Source organism: Amyelois transitella, chromosome 27 (genome assembly GCF_032362555.1).
Source record: "Amyelois transitella isolate CPQ chromosome 27, ilAmyTran1.1, whole genome shotgun sequence".
Classification (NCBI taxonomy): Eukaryota; Metazoa; Arthropoda; class Insecta; order Lepidoptera; family Pyralidae; genus Amyelois; species Amyelois transitella.
In genome coordinates, this window is record NC_083530.1 from 2,024,286 (window position 1) to 2,046,196 (window position 21,911).

Here is a 21,911-nt window from a genome sequence, read left to right on the forward strand (position 1 = left end):
TTGGTTTTTCATTTTCATCTACCCATAAAAAACAGACTTTATTTTTTACTAGCAAAGCCACAATGAAAAAAAACACATTGTCAATTAATTTTTTTTATAGGTATATATTTTAATATTTTTTCTTTCGTGTTATTACAATAGCATTATAATTTGAAATACATTAAAAATAAATAAAAATTACTATATTCTTAGCTTCAGTTCATTTTCTTGATTCTTGATTACATACTGCATACCTGGAAAATAATACAAATGATGACAAAAAGAAAATTATGCAAATCACGAATTTAATAATGGTTAAAATTGCGTGACTCATCCACAATAATTCCCACTAGTTCGAATGGTCAGTTACATACATATGGTCACGTCTACATCCTTTGCGAAGTAGGCAGAGCCAATCCCGAGTCTATAACCCTATCCCTTAGTAGCCTTTAATTACAATGACTGATGATGACAATTGGTCAGTGAGATCATCGCAGTTTTCGCGTGAAGCGAATACAAACATGAGAAAATGAGATAGAGATAGAGAAACGCACAGAAGTGCTAAAAATCGCATTTTTTACTCATATGTATAAATTCCTAAAATCTATTTTATGCCAATAACTTTCATGCACAGACATTGGTCAGTTTCTATTTTTTTTATAAATTTTTATTACAGTTATCGCACCACCCGTACATCCATCTCGGTTCGGTCCAAAGGCTCGACTGGCAGAGAATGCCTTGTAACATTAAGTCCACCTGTTGTACATTTTACGTGCATATAGTTTAATACATACAAATGTTCACGTTCAGCTATTTGGCTTAATGATAGAATTGAGATTCAACTAGTGACAGGTTGCTAGCCCATCGCCTAAAAAAGAATCCCAAGTTTGTAAGCCTATCCCTTAGTCGCCTTTTACGACATCCATAGGAAAGAGATGGAGCGGTCCTATTCTTTTTTGTATTGGTGCCGGGAACCACACGGCACTATAAAGTTTAAATAAATAAATAAGTGTACATAATAAGAAGACTTACGCCACTATCCAGTTCCTTGGCGGCTTGCAATTCAAGGATGTCATCTTGTATGTCCACGCTCAACTCCTGAATTGGCACAGTTTCAGTCTCCCACAAGACTTCCTGATGGCGCATCGTACGGTGTCTACGTTTGTGTGTTTTTAGATGCACCTGGTTAATGAAAAATCATTTAATCCGTTATTTTGGAAGTTATCAAAGTGTTAAAATCTAAAAGTTCTGAAAACATTGTCCATTTCAGATACTTAAAAGTGGTAATATCGCTTGATACATCTGGACACTAGACAATTAATAAATTAGCATATTTATACTCATTTGTTTGAACGCGCTAATCCCAAGAACTACTGGTTCGAATTAAAAAATACTTTTTGTGTTGAATAGACCATTTATCGAGGAAGGCTTTAGGCTGTATAACATCACGCTGCAACTATTAGGAGCGAAGAAAAAATGGAATATGTGCAAAAAAAAAACGTAGTTCCTTAAATTATCAAACAAACAAACAAACTCTTCAGCTTTATAACATTTGTACCTATAGATAACCAATCACCCTGAGATTAGCGCGTTCAAACAAACAAACTCTTCAGCTTTATAATATAAGTACCTATAGATAACCAATCACCTTTTTAATATGAGTGTTGACCATAGACCTCAGATGGAATAGAGCGGGGCATAGCGGACAGCGGCGGGTGGGCGCGGAGTGTGCGCAGAGCGCGTGCTGATTTCGGCGGTTACACGACACAAAGCCGCGGCCGCACGTCTGACAACAGATACATACATACATACATAAAAAATGAAAATGCATTTATTTCTTTAACTACTAATACTAGTGTATGTTTAGAAAGAGCAGGATTTTCTGATACAGGCATACTTTGCTTAATAGAAAATCCTAACAATGTATAGTGTACACTTTGTAGTTAAATAAATAAATGCATTTTCATTTTTTTTTATACATATGATCACGTCTTTATCCCTTACGGGGTAGACAGAGCCAACAGTCTTGAAAAGACTGATAGGCCACGTTCAGCTGTTTGGCTTAATGATAGAATTGAGATTCTATATTCTAGATGAGAGAGAATAGTGAGGGGTTGCTAACCAATCGCCTAAAAGAAGAATACCAAGTTTAGAAGCCTATCCCTTAGTCGCCTTTTACTACATCCATGGGAACGAGATGGAGTGGTCCTATTCTTTTTTGTATTGGCGCCGGATACCACACAACACTAATATTAGTATAGTATACTAGCTGTCCCGGCAAACAAATGTTAAGTGTGGACAACCCTTAACACTTAGGGGTATAAAAAATAGATGTTAGCCGATTCTCAGACCTACTGAATATGCATGTAAAATTTGGTTAAAATCGGTAAAGCCGTTTCGGAGGAGTACGGAGACAAACATTGTGACACGAGAATTTTATATATAACATACTAGCGACCCGCCCCGGCTTCGCACGGGTGCAACAAAATTATAAATGTTATTACACATAAAAACCTTCCTCTTGAATCACTCTACATGTTACAAAAAACCGCATCAAAATCCGTTGCGTAATTTTAAAGATCTAAGCATACAGACAAACAGACTAAAATAGCGACTTTGTTTTATACTACATATGTAGTGATAATATATCTCACCTCACAAGTGTAAGGTCTCTCATTAGTATGCAACCTGTTGTGCCACATCAGCGCCCTCTCGCCCAGGAAGCTGCGGCCGCAAGTCTCGCACGTGAACCGTCTGTCTGTCTGCGCCGGCGGTTCCTCCGCAACTCGGCTGCTTGGACTTTTGTGTCTGGAACAAGTTCAAAATTTACCACAAACACTATAGAAAATATAGTTTTGGCAACTTGAAAACCTGGTATGTAACGAATATTCTATGTATTCAGTTCGTTTAGTTTTTATTTATTTATTCTTTATTGTAACAATTACAATTTGTAAAGTACAATAGGCGGACTTAATGCTAACAGCATTATCTAACAGTCTACCATTGGGTTAAGCGGAGAACCTTTGTGTGGGTGATAATAATAATGTATAACAGACATACTTATTATACGATATATACTAAAAACCTATACATAATATATACCTATATACTACACTAAACATACATATATACACACACACATATATATATATATATATATATATATATATATATATTTGCAGCAGTTTTTGTGCATAAGAAATTCGGCTCGACCGCCACCAAAGAGCTTCCGCCAGGCTAGGTGTTATCCCTGGGGAACCCCGGCTCCGCCATCACAACTAATCTGGCGGAAGATCTTCCCTTTGATGGCGGTCGAACCCGAATCATCGCTCCAGCTACAAAATAATTAAGCAAAAACAGATTGATTGTTCAACGAAAGTAGTTGATAATGTACAAAGTTTACAATCCAAAATCAGGTTTTGAATAGATACAAACATATAATCACGTCTAAATCCCTTGTGGGGTAGACAGAGCCAACATTCAGCTGTTTGGCTTAAGGTTAGCATTGAGATTCAAATAGTGACAGGTTGCCAGCCCATCGCCTAAATGAAGAATTTCAAGTTTATAAACCTATCCTTCAATCGCCTTACGACATCCATGTAAAGAGATGGAATGGTCCTATTCTTTTTTTGTATTAATGCCGGTAACCACACGGCACTGTTTATAAGACAGATACTCACTTCATTTCCTTCAACTTCATAAACTTCTCATGCTTTTCAATATGTTTGTCAAAACTGATTCTCCCTTTATACATTCTCCCGCAATAATAACACGTGTAACCCTTATAATGTTTCTTGTCGCAATGATTTCTCAAATCCTCCTCGTTGCTAGTTATCTCCCCGCACATCTTACAAACATGGCCGTCAGTTTGTTTGTTAGTCTCATGCCATTTGATGTGGGAAATCATGATATCACGTTTTTGGAAAACTGTGTCGCATATATCGCATTGATGTATGTTTGTGTGCGTTTTTAAATGTTGACGGTATTCTTGTTCGTCTTCTATAAGCGCTTGGCATATCTGTAAAAAAATTTAAAAATTACTTGATATATATTCTATACTAGCTGTGCCCGCGACTTCGTCCACGTGGAATAGTTATTTTGGGCATCATTGAATGAATTCAAGGATGAATTATTTTCCCCGTTTTTTTTTACATATGTATTCCATTATTTCTTAGCTCCTTATAGTTGCAGCGTAACGTTATACAGCCTCCTCGATAAATGGTCTATTCAACGCAAAAATATTTTTTCAATTGGAACCAGTAGTTCCTGAGATTAACGCGTTCAAACGAACATACATATAAACATCCATTGCCTACAAGTGAATCCCGAGTTTACAAGCTTAAACCTTAGTGGCCTTTTACGACATCCATGGGAAAGATGTGAAGTGGTTCTATTCTAAAGTGTTGAAACCAGACGCCACATGAATAAATAAAAAAAACAAGACAACTACAAACCTTGCATGCATGCAAAATGACTCCATGTTCCATCTTCATGTGCTCTTTCAATTTTGCCACAAAACGGTACTTGATCGGACAACGGGTGCATTGCTTGAATGTCATTGGTTCACGTTTCTTTCTTTTCCTTTCTGCCTGCAGTTGTTTTTCCATTTTTATCATGGCAAGACTGCCATCCGGGAGAGGTCTATAATATGTTTGTAAGCCACCTTCGCTTTTTATAATAACAATATGATCGTCATCTTTGTCTACAACTTCCTTCTTTGATTCTAATTGTGATTCGGATTTCATATTAAGAGCACCTTTTTTAAGAACACCATCTAAATTGTAATCGAAATCTGGAGTGAGCGGTTCATACTCTGATAATGATATACACAGGGCCTCGGACATTAATGATTCCGGGATTTCTATACAGTTTACATTACTCTCCATTTCATTTACATAAAAGGTCAACATATCATTGTTGCGTTTCGTTTTCAAAAAGAATTTGTATGCATTTGAGGCATTTTGGAAACATTCCAGACAAACATAGTATTTGTCGGTCTCTGCAAACTAAAAATATACAGATTTTTTTATTAATATCATAATACTAAAAGAGGCAATTTGTGCTTTATTATGTTGAATAAAAATGAAGTTAAATATAAAAACAATGATTTCATTTGTAACTAGTTTAATCTTTTGCACAAAAGAACCGCAACATATTACGTCTTTATCCCTTACGGGGTAAACATAGCCATAGGTCAGTTTACAGGTCCTGTTCCAGACAAGTTATGATAATGTATTACGGTAGATTAACTCCTGCGTGGATCGTATTTTGGTTCAAGTACACATGTAGGTAATGTAAAAGTTGGTTTAATTTTATTAAAGGTAAATCCATGTATTAAGCTGAGTGAAAAGTCAATTTAACAAACTAACTAACCTTAATACTACAAATTTCCTCTAACACATCGGCTATACAATATTCTTGCTCGTCTTTGCATATTCTCGTATAAATATCCTCACGCAATTCGGGAAGAGGTTGCAAACATATTCGACACAAATTCTCTTCTAAATCACCATTCAGGAGGTGATGTAAAACCAATTTCAAGTCCAAGGCGCTAGCCATATTTCCGAGAATATTTTCGAGCAGTTCCTGGTACAAAAATATATATTTAAAAACATTTGTACATTTATTATTAATAATAGTAAACAGAAAATACTTTGTTGTTGAATTTTACTGAATTTACCACTCAAAATAAAGATGCGTTCTTCACAACACTCGCGATCCAATTTAGAATATTACGAATTCGCACGCCATGATGACAAAAAAAGTTAATCGTAAATTAAATGCAGAAGAACGGAACGGAATCAAAATGGGCGTAGCGAGGTACGGGCCGAGGGCCCTCCCTTATTACTCTGTTAAAATGTTATGGTGTGAAGTGGAGATGGTGCGGTGAATTAAAAAGCTTTTAAGCTGTGTAATTTATTTATAATTAATACTTAGTTTACTAACGTAACAAAGTGAGAGAAGACGTATCAAAGTGCAAAAGGTGTTTTGTATTTATATTGTTAACTTAAATATAAAACTAATTAAAGAAAACTAACAGATAAATCTACAAGTAGACCTAAATATAAAACTAACACTTATTTACAAAAAGTCCCGGCAGAACGGAGTCTTGAGGTAAAATGCCCAGAAGGCTGGCAGCATTGCCACGTTGAATGGCAATGCTTATCTTTTGAGCGAGATAAAGACCACCTTCTGGTTACGAGTAACCTCGACAATTTTTCAGACGATGACGTCGTATAATTTATGTGCAGAAAGTCCCCATGGCCCCAGAGTCTCAACCCCAAACGGCTAAAATATATAGTTATTCCCAATAACTGCATCTTTACGCCGTTTGAGGTCTTCTGCACCTACCGCAGCTGAGCCGGCCTTGGACTCGGTGGTTTGGAGATGGGACTGTGCCAAGGTGTCCACACAAGTGGCATCCCAGATAAGGGGACGTCCCAATTTCCAACGCACGAGGGTCATGCTATCCACGAGCCAAACCGGTGGACTTTTTTGTTGATTTATCTTTTAGTTTTCTTTAATTAATTTTATTAAGTTTTATATTTGTAATGTTCCTACTTCTTTAATGAATAATAAAGATGTTATGGTATTTTAGAAGTTACACTTTTGATATTTGATGAATTGTTACTTAATTAAATATAAATAAGTATGCAGGGATTGTGGCCAGTGGAAAGATGTGGACCCTGAGAAAGAGGCGTGATTTATGTATGTATGTATTGTTAACTTATACAGTTTAATACGGACCACCGTACTATCAATCCTGCATGGCCTGCATGGCATGAAATGGCATGTAAAATAAAACACATGTTATGTTTTTAAATCTGTGAACATAATAATATATTTTTATTTGTGCTGTATGTTGCAGTGTGTCAAGTCTAAAATAGTAGGAGACTAATAAAAAAATCTATCAACTGTCAAAATTGTCAAAACCATAAAATGGTTGATCGCCGATTTGTCAAACTAAGTAGAAATAAGTTTTTTGCTATTTTATGTTGCTAAATTCTTTTATATACTTGTGTATAAAACGTCCTAAGTAAAATACAATTATTGTTGTTATTATAACGTAAATATTAATTACAAATACCTACGTAACCTGGCCCAAAGTAAGGCTGATGTAGGCCAATTAATGCGCGAAGCCAATTATTGGAATAATATGATGTTCCTTCGAGGTCTTACGTATGAATTTAGTAACATTACTGAAGGGAAAACAAAACCGATGAAATAGTGAAGCGATTTAATTTGAAAACTTGTTATTCATAAAAAAGACGAGTTGTTTCGGTATTGATAAAACAGTTTCTAAGGTGAGACTATTTTATATTGTTTTAATTATTAATTTGTGGCTGTGATGGCATAAAATGGCTTAAATTTACAAAGTTTAATGTGAGCATTTGCTACCTAATTATTTTTGTAAAAATTTTTTTAAATATGCTAATTTTATTCAACATTTTCATTGTTTATGATAATGTTTATTCAGTGACTTATTATCAATATTTTTTCATTACTTTTCCAGTCAGTTTCAGGTTTCAGTTTTAGTCCATTTTAAAAGTGACACTAATACTTTTGAATACCTTAAAAAATTGAAGGATTTACCAAACTAGTAAATGAGTTTTTTAAACATTTCTGTAGAAGTTGACAAATATCAAAAGGCACTTGTATTATCTTAGTACTCAGATTTTATAATTATAAGTAAGATTCTAAATGTAATGTAAGAGAACCATTTTTTATTTTTTACTTTTCCAGCCATGGCAGAACAAGATCAAATGACTGACTACAGCATGGATTTAAACATCAAAGAAGAAGATGAAGTTGTTGACGACATAACAATCCACATTAAATCTGAAATAGAAACTGATGATGTCCCAACAATTGATTCTGCAACCGAACATGATGAGAACATTCAAACTACAGATCATGAAAACATCCCTACCACAGATCACGATGAAAACATCCACACGGGGGAAGACAATCACGAAACTTCTGAACCTAATACAAGTAACGAACCTAGTCCGTTCGAAAACATACAGCTTGAAGTAAAAGAAGAAATGATGTCTCCAAATTATATAACACCAACCCATAGTAATATAATGGTTACGTTGCCAACAAACATAGAAACGGATATGCCTAAAGCAATGGACATAGATCACGATGTGAAGGAGGAGATGGAAGGAGAGATAGTTACGTATGATTATCCGGATTATGATGATGGCAGTATGGACAGTGCGGAAGCTACGGCTCTTGGGAATGTGGCATGTTTGCTGGACGATGTTAATGTGAAGACTGAGGATGAGGTGTGTACAGTTATAATTATTAATCTCATTTCTAAATATCTATTTTTTGGCTGGTGCCTTTGGATGACCCAATCAGTTCAATAACTTTTAAGTTAATTTGTTGAATAAAAAATTTTCTTACTATGTTACAGGACAATCTCAAAGATTACAACAGCCTGATCAAGCAAGAGGAAGAACTAACTGTGACGGAAACACATTTGATATCAAATAAACTGATCAATACAACCTCCACTATCACTCACCCACAAGATGGTGTGATAGAGTCGCGAACAACCAAAACATTAGTCATGGAAATACTGCCAATGTCCACTATATCTGAACCGTTACATAAAATCGGTAACCCAGAAGAAATCCTACCAACAACGTACTCAAGCGATGATTATGACTCGTTCCAACTTAATTCTATTACAGGAAATGTTCTGTCTTTAGAACAGGAAGCATACGGGTTGTTGAAAGCTAAAACGGATAAGAAAGGAACCGTTATAACTTGTCCAAAGTGCCCGAAAATGTTCAACGGTTATTACAGGTTAAAAAAACATTTGGGCGTTCATGTTGCTATTGAGAAGAGGGCGATGGGCATTATCAAAGGACTTGAAACGAGGAAAGAAAACCAACAGAAGAAATTGGAGATGCAAAATCAGAAAATGCCGAAAGTTAAAAAAGAAAAAAGAAGTGGTGTTAAGAAAGAAATTGCTAACAAAACTAGGTCTGGAAGGGCTGTTGAAGGAACTGAATTGGATGCGGCTAATATTAAATTAGAAGATGAAATTGGTATTAAAAGAGAAAATGTTAAGAAGGAAGGTTATGAATGCACATGCGGTCAAGTTTTTCAAAGACGGAGCAGAATGGAGACTTGTCTTAGATCTCATAACATGTATTCGGACACGGATAGCGTGTATCCTTGTGTTTCGTGCACAAAACAATTCAAAGATAAAGAAGAATTGGCGTTGCATCGCAAACGGTTGCACAGAAAGAAATTCCCGTGCAAATTCTGCCCAACGGACTACGGGACTAGGAAAGAGCTGTTCAAACATTTGCAAATACATCAAAAAGTGCAGTTGCTTGAATATAAAGTCATATCAGAGTTTGTCAAACATAAGAAGAAGTTACGTTGTTTCATTTGTTCCAAGAGTTATTCTGAGTTATCAGACTTGAAGTGTCACGTAATGGAAGATCATAAGGAGCCCTACATTTGCCCGCTGTGTAGCGGGACGTTTTCTAAAATAATAGACTTTGCTCATCACACCAAGAGTTTTCATCCAGAAATCGAAGGGCAGTCGGTGCTGGATGTTCTTGAAGCGTTTTCGAAGCTAGTCAAAGCATGGAAGTGCGAAGAGTGCGATTTGCAGTTTCACGAAGCCGATAAACTGGCTGTACATCAGATTGAGAAACATAGTCCCGATGTGAAAGTGGATTGCCAATTTCAATGTCCGGATTGTCGGAGAGTTTTCATAAGTCAGAAAGGCTTAACGTCCCATAGAAGAATACATCACAGTACGGAGAGCACAGAGGAAACAGAAGAAGTAGAGAAAGGTGTGATGTGTGTGGAATGTCGAAAGATCTGCAAAGATATGACTTCTTTGACTTCGCACATGCGTTTACATTCTCCTGAGAGGAAGTATCCGTGCAAATTCTGTGATTTCCGTTTCGCTACACCTGAAAAGAGGAAGGCTCATGCAGAGATACATACTGGAGATTTAAAATATGTTTGCTTTATTTGCGAGTATCAGTGTAGTTCGGAGCACAGGTTGGAACAACATAAAATGTCAGTGAAACATTCAAGCATGAAAGAGTTTTTGCTGACAGGGAAGCCGTTAATAGAAGAATCTACGTCGAAGAAGAATTGTAGTAAGAAGAGAGATACAAAGAGAAGGGAAAAGAAAGATAGTTCTAGTGATGACGAAGTGTGTTGTGATATTTGCGGTGAGAAGTTTAGGAGTGAGGTTGAAATGGCCGAACACAAACAAACACACCCGTTCATAGAGTTTCCCCACGAAGATACACCAAGTAGAATATTTTTTAAGTGACTTTCTTGCCTTTTGTTATATTTGTATGTTTTTAAGTATAACTTTTGCTGGTCAAAGGTATTATGTAGAAGTAGTAAGAATCGGTAATAGGTAGTTCATATTCTTTTTTTGTTTCGTTTTTTTAGAATCTATTTTATTTTATTATTTTCATATATTTTGTTTTCTGAGACTTTTCGTTTCACAATTTCATTATCTTTTATGGCTGGGTACACTTTGATTAGTTTTTAATACAAGTTTTAATTTTTCTTCTTTTTTTGTATTTGCAATTTTTTCTCTATATTTTTCACTTCGATTGCATATGACTGAAAGATATTTATATTATAGTTTATATAAGATAGATTTTCACTTACAAACAAAAGTGATTAGCACGCAACAAATTATTATAAATATATTTAAAAAAATATATATCAGAATAAGTTTGTTATAAAATGAGTTTTCGTTTAGAGTAAAAGGATTAATGCTAGAACAGAACTAGAGCTTGCAGAACTTACACTTAGAGCGCTCATTTTAAAAAGCCGAATTTAGAAAAGTCGACGTAACAAAATTGATTTTCATACAAACATACTTAAGTTTTCTCATAAAGAACAATATTAGCAAAATATTTATCTGTTACAAATATGTTAAACTAAAACTCAATTTATAAAAATAAGAACGAAACAGTTCTTATTTATTTTTTTTATATTTAATTTGGTCTGTGATTCGATAAAATATTTTGTTCTAAATTTGCCTTTATAAATTGCTAGTCTTAAAGGTTTTAAGGAGGCTTTAATAAATTTGTACAAATTATAACTGGAATGTCGTCAGTCAAGAATAGTTTGTATTCACTAATTTGATTTTGTGAACATTTTTCTCACTTGTTCGACTTTCGAAATACCAAGGCTTTTCTCATTGGTTGGAATAAAATAAAAATAATATTTCTTTTTTATTTTACTTTTTGGTTAATTTTTGGTTGTATACGAATTTGAACGACGAATACAATTTTTTTTCGATATCGAGTCCATAGTCGAACAAATAAGAAAAAAAACCAAGAAAATTCGTTTGTATGTTAACGTGTAGTTCAGTGCCTCATAAACTAAGTTAAGAAGTTTTGGTAAGAAGCTTTCAGAGACTAATAGAAATATCATGATTACATTTTTTTTTTTCATAGCCACAAGTCATTTTCCCTATTTCAATACAATTCGTTATGATCAATGTCAAAATGTATGTAGGTAAAGTTTACTACTGCGGAGGTCAGATGGGTATCGCTTCGTGTTGAAATCTGACTCACCCGAATGGTGAGGATGAAACCAAGTTTAAAACGACAGGATGGAGAAGATCGTAACATATTGTTGGGATTTCTATACCAAATCGTAAAATGTCGATTTCCAATTGAAATTGTTAAGAAATGAGAGGCTTATTTTGTCTTAATTTTATAAACGTTTACGTAAGTTGTTTTACCTCAATAACTATCTACATTGAAGTTATTTCTGTAACGTTATTGTAATTTTTTTTGTGTCTGCCTCACTTGTAGTGTAGTTCTCTTGTTATATCAGGGTTGAAAGATTATTGACAATATGCAGTGTTTTTTAATGTTATGTTTTCAAAAGATCAACTTATATACCTTGCAAAATTGTGGAAATCAAGAGAAAAGAGTATGTTACTCTACACATTAAAATAATGAAAAATACGATAAAATTGAAAAATAAAAAAATAACACTGCAAATTGACAAAACAAGGATATTTAAATAAAATAATGAAATATCTGAATTTGTTTTATTATCACTAAACACGAAAACAAACCATTTCTTACCGACAGGTATTAAAAAAAAGAATATAATTATGTTCCAAGTGCATTTGTAAAACTGCTAAATTTACAATATAATTTTACCTTCATCCCTGATGGGATAGACAAAGTCTTAGGTTGTCAGTGAAATTAGCCTTTACTTACTTAAAAAATAGTAAACAGTGTTTTGCATTTATTGTAAATAGTTATTTTAATCAAATTTTTAACTAAACTCTGACCTAGAACATCCTCGATTTAAGGGCAGCATTTGCACATTAAACTTACAGCAACTATGCCGGTGTAGCCATTTAGCGGGCAACAGGACAAAATATTGTAAATTAAAACATTAAAAGGTCTTAAACAAATTGTAGCCGTGATTGTCAAAAAACATAGTTTTCTTTCTTTCTTTTCTATATTATGGCTTCCACCGGACTTTCAGTGATTCTGCCAATGTCATGGTTTGAAGAGACACGAAGTTACGAAATTGGACGGTATACAATCATAGTTATTTCATGGTAAACATTAATATAATGCGGTAAAATTGCGAGGTAATTTTTCTATAACAACCCTGTAAAGTTTTCAAATTTTGACTCAGTAATGGCAACACCCCAGCAGAAAAAAGGAAGTTAGATTTGAAACGCGGAGTATTTCATTTTCGGGGCCAGACTATAGGTATAAATTATAGGAACTGGCTCTGTCTACCACGTCAGAGATAGGTAAATTACATAAATAAGTATGGAAAATGCAAAGAACATCATAATTTGTATGCCCCTCATCCATTTTAAAGAAACATTAGAAAAAGAGGAATAATTCAAATACATTACATACATTGCAATATTAAAAATGACTTATCACCCGTTATTACATTTTTACTATAATTCAAAGTCTTCATATTTCTAACGAACAAATAATTAGTGGCTGTGATTATTTTTCTCAAAAAAAAGTTAATTCTTTTTATACAGTTATTCTTTTTTATTAAGTCTCACATTTCTTCTAAATGGCAAATTAAGCTGACCCAAATATACAAAATTTCATACTAAACCAAGACCCAGACCAGTTAAACAATATTTTCGACATGACTTGGCCGGGGATCGAACCTAGAACCTTGTAGTTCACATCATTGCCTTTCAGTCCTTTCGGGACTGTTGGCTCTGTCTACCCCGCAAGGGATATAGACATGATTAGATATATATGTATGTAAAATTATTGGCACACGCATTTTAAGTTACATTCACTATTATTTATGAATTAAGCCCTCTAGTGGTTAAAATCAGAAAATTAATATAATCGTTAGTAAGTGTATGAAGACTTACGCCATGTGTTTTGCTATATCAAAAGTGATAATACTTAAACTTATGCGATACATAGACCTTGACTATTTTACCCTAAATTGCGACTGACTGGTTGGACAAAGCCTTATCACTAAGAGTATCTATAATACTCTACACTGGATAACATAATATACTGATTAATTTCAATTAACTTTCTAATACAGAGTGTATATATTACGGTAGCGATGTTTTGACTTAATGTTACTTTTAATGCATAATTATTATCCCCCCATTACCCCCACCAGATTCAGAAACCCTTTTAAATGAGGGGTAAAAAAGTTTAAAACTTAGAATAAACAAATGTGCAGTTGAAAAAAATGTTAATAAAAAACAATGTGTTAGAAATACGCTGTTTGTTTCAAATGACGTGTATGTAAACTTGCGTATGGGGGTGTTATTTCTCAGGGTAAGCAAAGCGGGTGAAACCGCGTTAAGAAAATAGTTATACACAGTATAAAAAAATGTCACCAATGTCATATCACAAAATACCCAGCCAGTTATCGAATACCTTATTGAATTTATACTTAATTATTCCTTTAAAATTATGATAAACTATTGAAATTAGACTGACTGTACCTTATATGAGTTGTTAAAATAACTGATGGCATGATATAATGTAAAAAAAATTGTGTTTGATGAGTTTAAGGTATGAGAGGTCACCACAGATATTTATAGACTCACACATAAATCCTAATGAAAATGTACGAAACATACAAATCAGTCTGTCCGTTCAAAAATATATCTTAATATATAATACAATAAAGCACATAATTCTCAATAATGTGCTTTATTGCAATACATTTTTGAACAAAATAACGTATAAAAGTGAGGATGTTTTTTTTCCATAGATTTTGCTCTCATCTGTAAATCTAGAATACAGGGTGATATTTAATTAACTGGAATCCTTTATATAGGTGAATAAGTACATCAAACTGAACAACTTTTACTACGCGACCGACCACGAAACTAAAATATTTTTCACTAGCTGTGCCCGCGACTTCGTCCGCGTGGAATAGTTATTTTGGGCATCATTGAAGTACTCAAGGATGAATAATTTTCCCCCTTTTTTTCACATTATCCATTATTTCTTCGCTCCTAAAAGTTGCAGCGTGATGTTATATAGACTAAACCTTTCCTCGATAAATGGTCTATTCAACACAAAAATATTTTTTCAATTCGAACCAGTAGTTCCAGAGATTAGCGCGTTCAAACAAACAAACAAACTCTTCAGCTTTATAATATTAGTATAGATAAGTTTCGGTTCTCTGTACTTTTTTTGCGATTTCAACGTTCATCCCAAAGTAACATTTGCTCGTTTTGATATATTAATTCACATGTTAAAAGGATTCCAATTAATTGAAAATCACCCTGTATATCTAAAATGTCTTTAAAAAGTCGTTAATGGTGACCCCTCACCATTTTACACATACATTTAAAAGACAAATTTTCAATAAGTTTTAAGGTAAAGATGAGGTCATTCACTAATTAAAATTAATAGCTAAAGTTGATCTTCCACGGCTTAGCCATGCTCGCACCTGGTTTTCTGATCACAAGCACGTCGTTACCTGAAGGTTAAAAAAATATTATAAACAACTTTAACACTTGTATAATATTCGTATATATTTGTAAGATATAACTAATCTGAAAATGTCAAAAGAAACTAAACGAAAAAATGACACCGTCAAATTGAAATTAACAACTTTTTTCCGAGACTGTTGGCTCTGTCTACTCCGCAAGGGATATGAACGTGACTACAGGGTGACATTTAGAACAACTGCATCCTTTTAAACATAGACTATACCCATGCTTCTGAGCCGTTTGAGCCTATTTTTATTTAAATTAAACGTCATCATTTTCACATTTAAAAACCCTCAAAAACTACGTCACATGCTTTATTAAAGACCAATACTACAAAAAGAAATTAAAACTAAACATGTTAATAAATGTCTGAAAAATAAATTATTTTTCTTGTATCAAGATCAAGTAAAGTACAGAGTTGTCGAGATCGCTCAGCTGAATGAATTGTGTCGTTGACCTCTGAATCTCACGCGTCGCTTTTCCGCCGACCTTTTATTTTTTTTCGTACTTTCTAAAATATGAACCGATATTTCTCTTTTAACGTTTTTAAATATCCTTTAGATGAGTACACTTAACAGTTAAATTTGTGCAGTTGAATTAAAAGTCACCCTGTATATGCATGTATGTACGTGGACATTTCAACAACATACCTTTGTGCAGCGTCATGAGCAGAGAAGTCTGCTTGTCGCCCTGTGCGAGTTTAGCGGTCTTCAGCGGCTCAAAATATAATTAATAACTTTTCTCCGAGACTGTTAACTCTGTCTACCCCGCAAGGGATATAGACGTGACCATATGTATGTACCTTTGTGCAGCGTCATGAGCTGAGAAGTCTGCTTGTCGCCCTGTGCGAGTTTAGCTGTCTTCGGCGACTCAAAATATAATTAACTACCTTTTCTCCGAGACTGTTAACTCTGTCTACCCCGCAAGGGATATAGACGTGACCATATGTATGTACCTTTGTGCAGCGTCATGAGCAGCGAAGTCTGCTTGTCGCCCTGTGTGAGTTTAGCGGTCTTCGGCGGCTCAAAATATAATTAATAACTTTTCTCCGAGACTGTTAACTCTGTCTACCCCGCAAGGGATATAGACGTGACCATATGTATGTACCTTTGTGCAGCGTCATGAGCAGAGAAGTCTGCTTGTCGCCCTGTGCGAGTTTAGCTGTCTTCGGCGACTCAAAATATAATTAACTACCTTTTCTCCGAGACTGTTAACTCTGTCTACCCCGCAAGGGATATAGACGTGACCATATGTATGTACCTTTGTGCAGCGTCATGAGCAGCGAAGTCTGCTTGTCGCCCTGTGTGAGTTTAGCTGTCTTCGGCGGCTCAAAATATAATTAACAACTTTTCTCCGAGACTGTTAACTCTGTCTACCCCGCAAGGGATATAGACGTGACCATATGTATGTACCTTTGTGCAGCGTCATGAGCAGAGAAGTCTGCTTGTCGCCCTGTGTGAGTTTAGCTGTCTTCGGCGGCTCAAAATATAATTAACAACTTTTCTCCGAGACTGTTAACTCTGTCTACCCCGCAAGGGATATAGACGTGACCATATGTATGTACCTTTGTGCAGCGTCATGAGCAGCGAAGTCTGCTTGTCGCCCTGTGTGAGTTTGGCTGTCTTCGGCGGCGCCTTGATGCCGGCTATCACGATCCTCTCCACCCACGAGCGCGTGGCGTACGACGCGTTCTCATTGATGAAACTGTAATTGGTGATGTGATTTATATATATATATATATACATATATTATAAATATATATATATTTATGCCGTGTGGTTCCCGGCACCAATAAAAAAAAGAATGGGACCACTCCATCTCCTTCCCATGGATGTCGTAAAAGGCGACTAAGGGATAGGCTTACAAACTTGGGATTCCTTTTTAGGCGATGGGCTAGCAAACTGTCACTATTTGAATCTCAGTTCTATCATTAAGCCAAATAGCTGAACGTGGCCATTCAGTCCTTTCAAGACTGTTGGCTCTGTCTACCCCGCAATATAGACGTGAACATATGTATGTATGTATGTGTATATATTTATGTACAGTCAACCGCATTACAAGTGATCCTTCTTTAATTAGACAGAGAATTCTGTATAATTAGATAGAGCCTTTATATGCTGCTTATCCATACTAATATTATAAAGCTGAAGAGTTTGTTTGTTTGTTTGAACGTGCTAATCTCAGGAACTACTGGTTGGAATTGAAAAAATATTTTTGCGTTGAATATACCATTTATGGAGGGAGGCTTTAGGCTATATAACATCACGCTGCAACTATTAGGAGCGAAGAAATAATGGAATATGTGAAAAAAACGGAAAAATTATTCATCCTTGAGGGATTCAGTAATGCCCAAAATAACTATTTTACGCGGACGAAGTTGCGGGCACAGCTAGTTTATAATATAATTAGTTGCGATTGTTATAAATATTTTTGTTTAAGAAAAAATAATAGGACCACTCCATCTCCTTCCCATGCATGACGTAAAAGGCGACTAAGAGATATGCTTATAAACTTGGGATTCTTTAGGCGATGGGCTAGCAACCTGTCACTATTTAAATCTCAATTCAAGCCGAATAGCTGAACGTGGCCTATCAGTCTTTTCAAAACTGTAGGCTCCGTCTACCCCGCAAGGGATATAGACGTCATTATATGTATGCATGTGAAAAAACTCAACATTCATAATATTAATTGCGATTGTTGTTTAATATTTTTTTTTAACTCACGTGTAACTCATAATCTCCGGGGAGTACTCCAATTTGGCGTATATATATTTGTTGTTCCTGTACTCGTACGTTTCACCGTCGTCAATGTACAGCGTGCCAGAGGCGGTGTTCTGAAATTAAAATGATTATAACATTTAATTCATTAAATACACATAGGTACTTAGATATAATCACGTGTGTGAATGCCTGTGTGAGTGAGTGCGTGATTGTGTGTGTGAGTGCGTGAGTGTGTGTTAGTGAGTGTGTGCGTGCGTGTTAAGTGTGTGTGTGTAAGTGCGTGAGTGTGCGTAAGTGCTAGAGTGTGTGCGTGGGTGTGTTCATGTGTATGTGAGTGTGTTAGTGCTAGCGTGCGTGCGTGTATGTGTGTGTATGTGTGTGGGTGTGTGTATGTGTGTGCGTGAGTGTGTTTTTGTGTGTGTGTGTGTGTGTGTGTGTGTGTGTGTGTGTGTGTGTGTGTGTGTGTGTGTGTGTGTGTGTGGGTGTGTGTATGTGTGTGCGTGAGTGTGTTTTTGTGTGTGTGCGTGTGTGTATGTGAGTGCGTGAGTGTGTTTTTGTGTGTGTGTATGTGTGTGCGTGTGTGCCGTACGTACGTTGGCGTCCAGGGCCACGACGAGCGTGTAGGGGTCGGCGGCCATGAGCGCGGAGGCGCGCCGCACGCGCTCCTTGCGCGGGAGCACGGTGCCGCCGCGCTGGTACACCGGGATCTACGACGAATATTAATAATAGGTACATTTTTATAATCAATTTGGCAAACAAATATCTATTATAATTAAAGATCGGAATAGGTAGATTGAATTGGGGTCAATGAACTGAAACGTATATATTAATATGGACATGCCTCCGTCCGGGATTGCGGGATTTGTAAATTATTAAGATTTTTTCCGGAATTTTTACAAGTGGGATGAAGAATATATTAGTGGTAGCTGTTTTCCCCCGACTTCGTTCACGTAAATTGTAGTCCTATGTTACCCGCGGACAATGTAGTTTACTGTAAGTGTAATTACTGAAATGGAACTTATCCATGTTATGCTTTCTATTGTAATTCATGATGCAAGTACATAAAATCAATCTACCTATTCCGATCTCTGATTATAATACATACATACATAAAATCACGCCTCTTTCCCGGAGGGGTGGGCAGAGACTACCCCTTTCCACTTGCCACGATCTCTGCATATTTCCTTCGCTTCATCCACATTCATAACTCTCTTCATGCAAGCTCGGCGGTTTCGGGTACTTTTGACCTGACCCTTTACCAGGACGTACTTCAATTCAAATACAATGTAAAAATCGTTAGTGATAATAATAATAAATAAGGTAATAAGGTAATAAATAGTGAATAAATAAATAAAGATCCATATGCCTCACCTTAGACATAGGTGTCTCCTGATTGATATACCCGTTGGCTTGGTGAGCTTGGTACGTGTCCACGTCGTACCAGAGAGTGCGGGTTCGAGACCCGGGCAGGTACACTTTCACCGAGCTCACTCCTTGCTCTAGCACCGGCCGGACTAGTAGTTTGTCACCTGTGGAAGGAATTTTAAGTTGGTATTTACACATCTTTTTCCCGGCGGGGTAGGCAGAGACTATTTATGTGGACGGATGGAATACGATTATAAGATTTTTTTTTGTTATTTTGTGATAAATGTGAATGTTCTTCAACTTGTTTGTTTCTGTAAGTAACTTCTTTGTTTCTTCTTTGTTACTCATATTATACTTGTGATTTGTCCTTTTATTTAAAATGAAGACTGTCAAGATTTTATTTTATTATACATATAAGAATTACTTGCCAAACACTTTAAGAGGTGTACTACTACCGTTGTATTATTGGCGTAAATAAATCAGTTACACTTTCACTTCCAACTCCACTCACAGACTGAACAGCCAAGGTGACACAACACATTTTTGTTTTCAACAATTTTCTTACTTTTTTTCAATCTTGTAAACCTGTCATTACCTCCAATCAATCTCATCCGAAAAGACCATAGACTCACCAAGCAAATACTCGTTGTCAATGGTGAAAACTGCAGTTTCATCTGGATATTCCTGGAACAATGGCCGCATTACGGGAAGGCCGTCGCGGGAATGCTCGAAAAATAGTGTGTACCTGTAATTAAGACATACAGTTAGATATCTTAATAAAAAAATATACGACGATGACAGCCTCTGTAGCGCAGCGGTAGTACGCTTGTCTGTGACACCGGAGGTCCCGGGTTCGAATCCCGGTCAGGGCATGATGAGAAACGAACTTTCTCTGATTGGCCTGGGTCTTGGATGTTTATCTATATAAGTATTTATTATAAAATATAGCACCTTTGAGTTGGTATCTCGTAACACAAGTCTCGAACTTACTTCGAGGCTAACTCAATCTGTGTAATTTGTCCCGTATATATTTATTTATTTATTTACTATATTTCCGAAACAAATTATACAGATTGGTTAGTTCGAAACTTGTTTCACGAGATACTAACTCAACGATACGATATTTAATAGTAAAGACTTATATTAATTAACATTCAAGACCCAGGCCAATCAGAAAAAGTTCGTTTCTGATCATGCCCTGGCCTTCTTTGTTGCAAAGACACTTTGCGACTTTTACATAAGAATAACATATTGTAACTAAGACATTAAGCAACAAAATCAACGTAACTTTTTTGCTAAGACACTCTGCGATTACATTTCTTTGAGAAGTCTATGGAGCTAAGACATTATGCGGGTAACACGGTGCTACTTTTTTGCTACAAAGACACTTTGCGACTTTTTTGCTACAAAGACACTTTGCGACTTTTTTATAACGGAGTCATTCATATTGTGACTAAGACATTCTGCGACTTTTTTTGCGATAACTCACCAGAAGTCCAGCAGTGCGTATCTTCTTCTATATGCGTCTCGGATCAGAGCTAAAGTGTCAGCGTCATACAGCCAAGGCTCGCGGCGTTTCGTTTCAATGTGAGAGTGAGACATTGCGACTTATTTCAAGTAAGTCATTTTGCGACTAAAGATATTTTGCCGTGACTATGTTCCGACTAAGGCACTTTGCGACTAAATTTCGTGGTAAAGTCTGTGCGATTTTTTTGCTGCCTAGTCACATTGCGACTAAGACATTCTGCGACTTTTTTGCGATTACTCACCAGAAGTCCAGCAGTGCGTATCTCCTTCTATTGGCGTCTCGGATCAGAGCTAAAGTGTCAGCGTCATACAGCCACGGCTCGCGGCGTTTCGTTTCAATGTGAGAGTAAGAAACTGGGACTTATTTCAATCAAGACATTTTGCGACTCAGATATTTTGCCGTGACTATGTTCCGACTAAGGCACTTTGCGACTAAACGTGGTAAATTCTATGCAGCAAGACATTATGCAAATAAAACAGTGCGACTTTTTTGCCGCCAAGACATTTTGCGACTTTTTTTTGCGATTACTTACCAGAAGTCCAGCAGTGCGTATCTTCGTCTATTGGCGTCTCGGATCAGAGCTAAAGTATCAGCGTCATACAGCCACGGCTCGCGGCGTTTCGTTTCAATGTGAGAGTGAGCGCGGAAGAATGATTGATATGCACCGGCCTGTGAAAAAAATAATTATGAATAGTTTGTGGTTCCCGGCACCAATAGGTACACAAAAAGAAATAGGACCACTCCATATCTCCATGTCTTTCAGTCTTTTCAAGACTGTTGCCTACTCCACAAGAAAAAAAATCTTCTTCGACGGATGTGTTGCGTCATCTCGACTGTTCCACCTATTCAACTATATTTTTGACATTTTATTAGAATGTAGAGTAATGAATGTGGTCAAACGAAAGGATGTATGAAGGGATCGTAGCTAGTGCTATATTGTATGTGACTTGCAATAACATACAATAATCTTTTGACTTTGAAGTATATTTTTAATTAGAAAGATATTTGACCTCGAGGTGGCATTTGAACGTGATAACCTATTAAGCTGGTAACACGTTATTTAGGGTGACCCTGGACCTTGGTGTGACCTTTGACTTCAGATTGACCTTTGACCTCGAATTGACCTTTGACCTTTACGACACAGACCTGGTACCACCTGGTCATCAGCTCGCTCTCGGGGTACTTGAAGAATCCGCCGACGTCCGAGCCGCAGAAACTCATCCCAGCGATCGCCATAGACAAGCACATCGACACGGAAGCGGAAAGGAATCCCCATTCGGCCATGTTGTCGCCGGTCCATATTGCCGCGTATCTGTGGGAGAACAGTTCT

The 21,911-nt window shown here is 36.2% G+C and overlaps 3 protein-coding genes across 3 annotated transcripts in view; 1 reads left to right on the plus strand and 2 right to left on the minus strand.

Moving 5' to 3' along the window:
- Positions 1-42: 42 nt before the first annotated feature.
- Positions 43-5,742, minus strand: LOC106142131 (zinc finger protein 236). The gene is made up of 8 exons (XM_013343757.2): positions 5,660-5,742; positions 5,353-5,565; positions 4,434-4,985; positions 3,660-3,997; positions 2,634-2,787; positions 1,628-1,765; positions 1,012-1,161; positions 43-233 (listed from the first exon to the last, which is right to left on the minus strand). Exons 2-8 carry the CDS (start codon positions 5,536-5,538, stop codon positions 219-221), a joined length of 1,533 nt encoding a protein of 510 aa, XP_013199211.1. The 5' UTR covers positions 5,539-5,565; positions 5,660-5,742; the 3' UTR covers positions 43-218.
- A 1,150-nt stretch (positions 5,743-6,892) lies between these two features.
- LOC106142161 (zinc finger protein 91) lies at positions 6,893-12,008 on the plus strand. Its single transcript, XM_013343826.2, has 3 exons — positions 6,893-7,283; positions 7,723-8,270; positions 8,402-12,008. The coding sequence occupies exons 2-3, from the start codon at positions 7,725-7,727 to the stop codon at positions 10,295-10,297; spliced, it is 2,442 nt and encodes an 813-aa protein (XP_013199280.1). The 5' UTR covers positions 6,893-7,283; positions 7,723-7,724; the 3' UTR covers positions 10,298-12,008.
- Positions 12,009-12,035: 27 nt separating this feature from the next.
- LOC106142160 (neutral alpha-glucosidase AB) overlaps positions 12,036-21,911 on the minus strand; it is a 28,696-nt gene continuing 18,820 nt past the window's right edge. Inside the window, exons 14-21 of the mRNA XM_060952036.1 lie at positions 21,728-21,893; positions 21,114-21,250; positions 19,686-19,798; positions 19,060-19,217; positions 18,282-18,395; positions 17,692-17,801; positions 16,533-16,672; positions 12,036-14,955 (exon numbers count right to left, since the gene is read on the minus strand). Coding sequence (XP_060808019.1) covers positions 14,882-14,955; positions 16,533-16,672; positions 17,692-17,801; positions 18,282-18,395; positions 19,060-19,217; positions 19,686-19,798; positions 21,114-21,250; positions 21,728-21,893 — 1,012 coding nt within the window. The 3' untranslated portion in view covers positions 12,036-14,881. The remainder of the gene's footprint in view (positions 14,956-16,532; positions 16,673-17,691; positions 17,802-18,281; positions 18,396-19,059; positions 19,218-19,685; positions 19,799-21,113; positions 21,251-21,727; positions 21,894-21,911) is intronic.

Bases quoted from the DNA above. Each gene is read 5' to 3' on its own strand.
- LOC106142161 (XM_013343826.2), top strand. From the start codon at position 7,725: ATGGCAGAACAAGATCAAATGACTGACTACAGCATGGATTTAAACATC. The intron at 8,271-8,401 runs GTGTGTACAGTT...ACTATGTTACAG, and splicing joins ATGTGAAGACTGAGGATGAG to GACAATCTCAAAGATTACAA.
- LOC106142131 (XM_013343757.2), bottom strand. From the start codon at position 5,538: ATGGCTAGCGCCTTGGACTTGAAATTGGTTTTACATCACCTCCTGAAT. The intron at 1,766-2,633 runs GTGAGATATATT...ATCTGTTGTCAG, and splicing joins AGAGACCTTACACTTGTGAG to ACGTGCGGCCGCGGCTTTGT. The intron at 1,162-1,627 runs GTGATTGGTTAT...TTCATTAACCAG, and splicing joins TCAACACTCATATTAAAAAG to GTGCATCTAAAAACACACAA.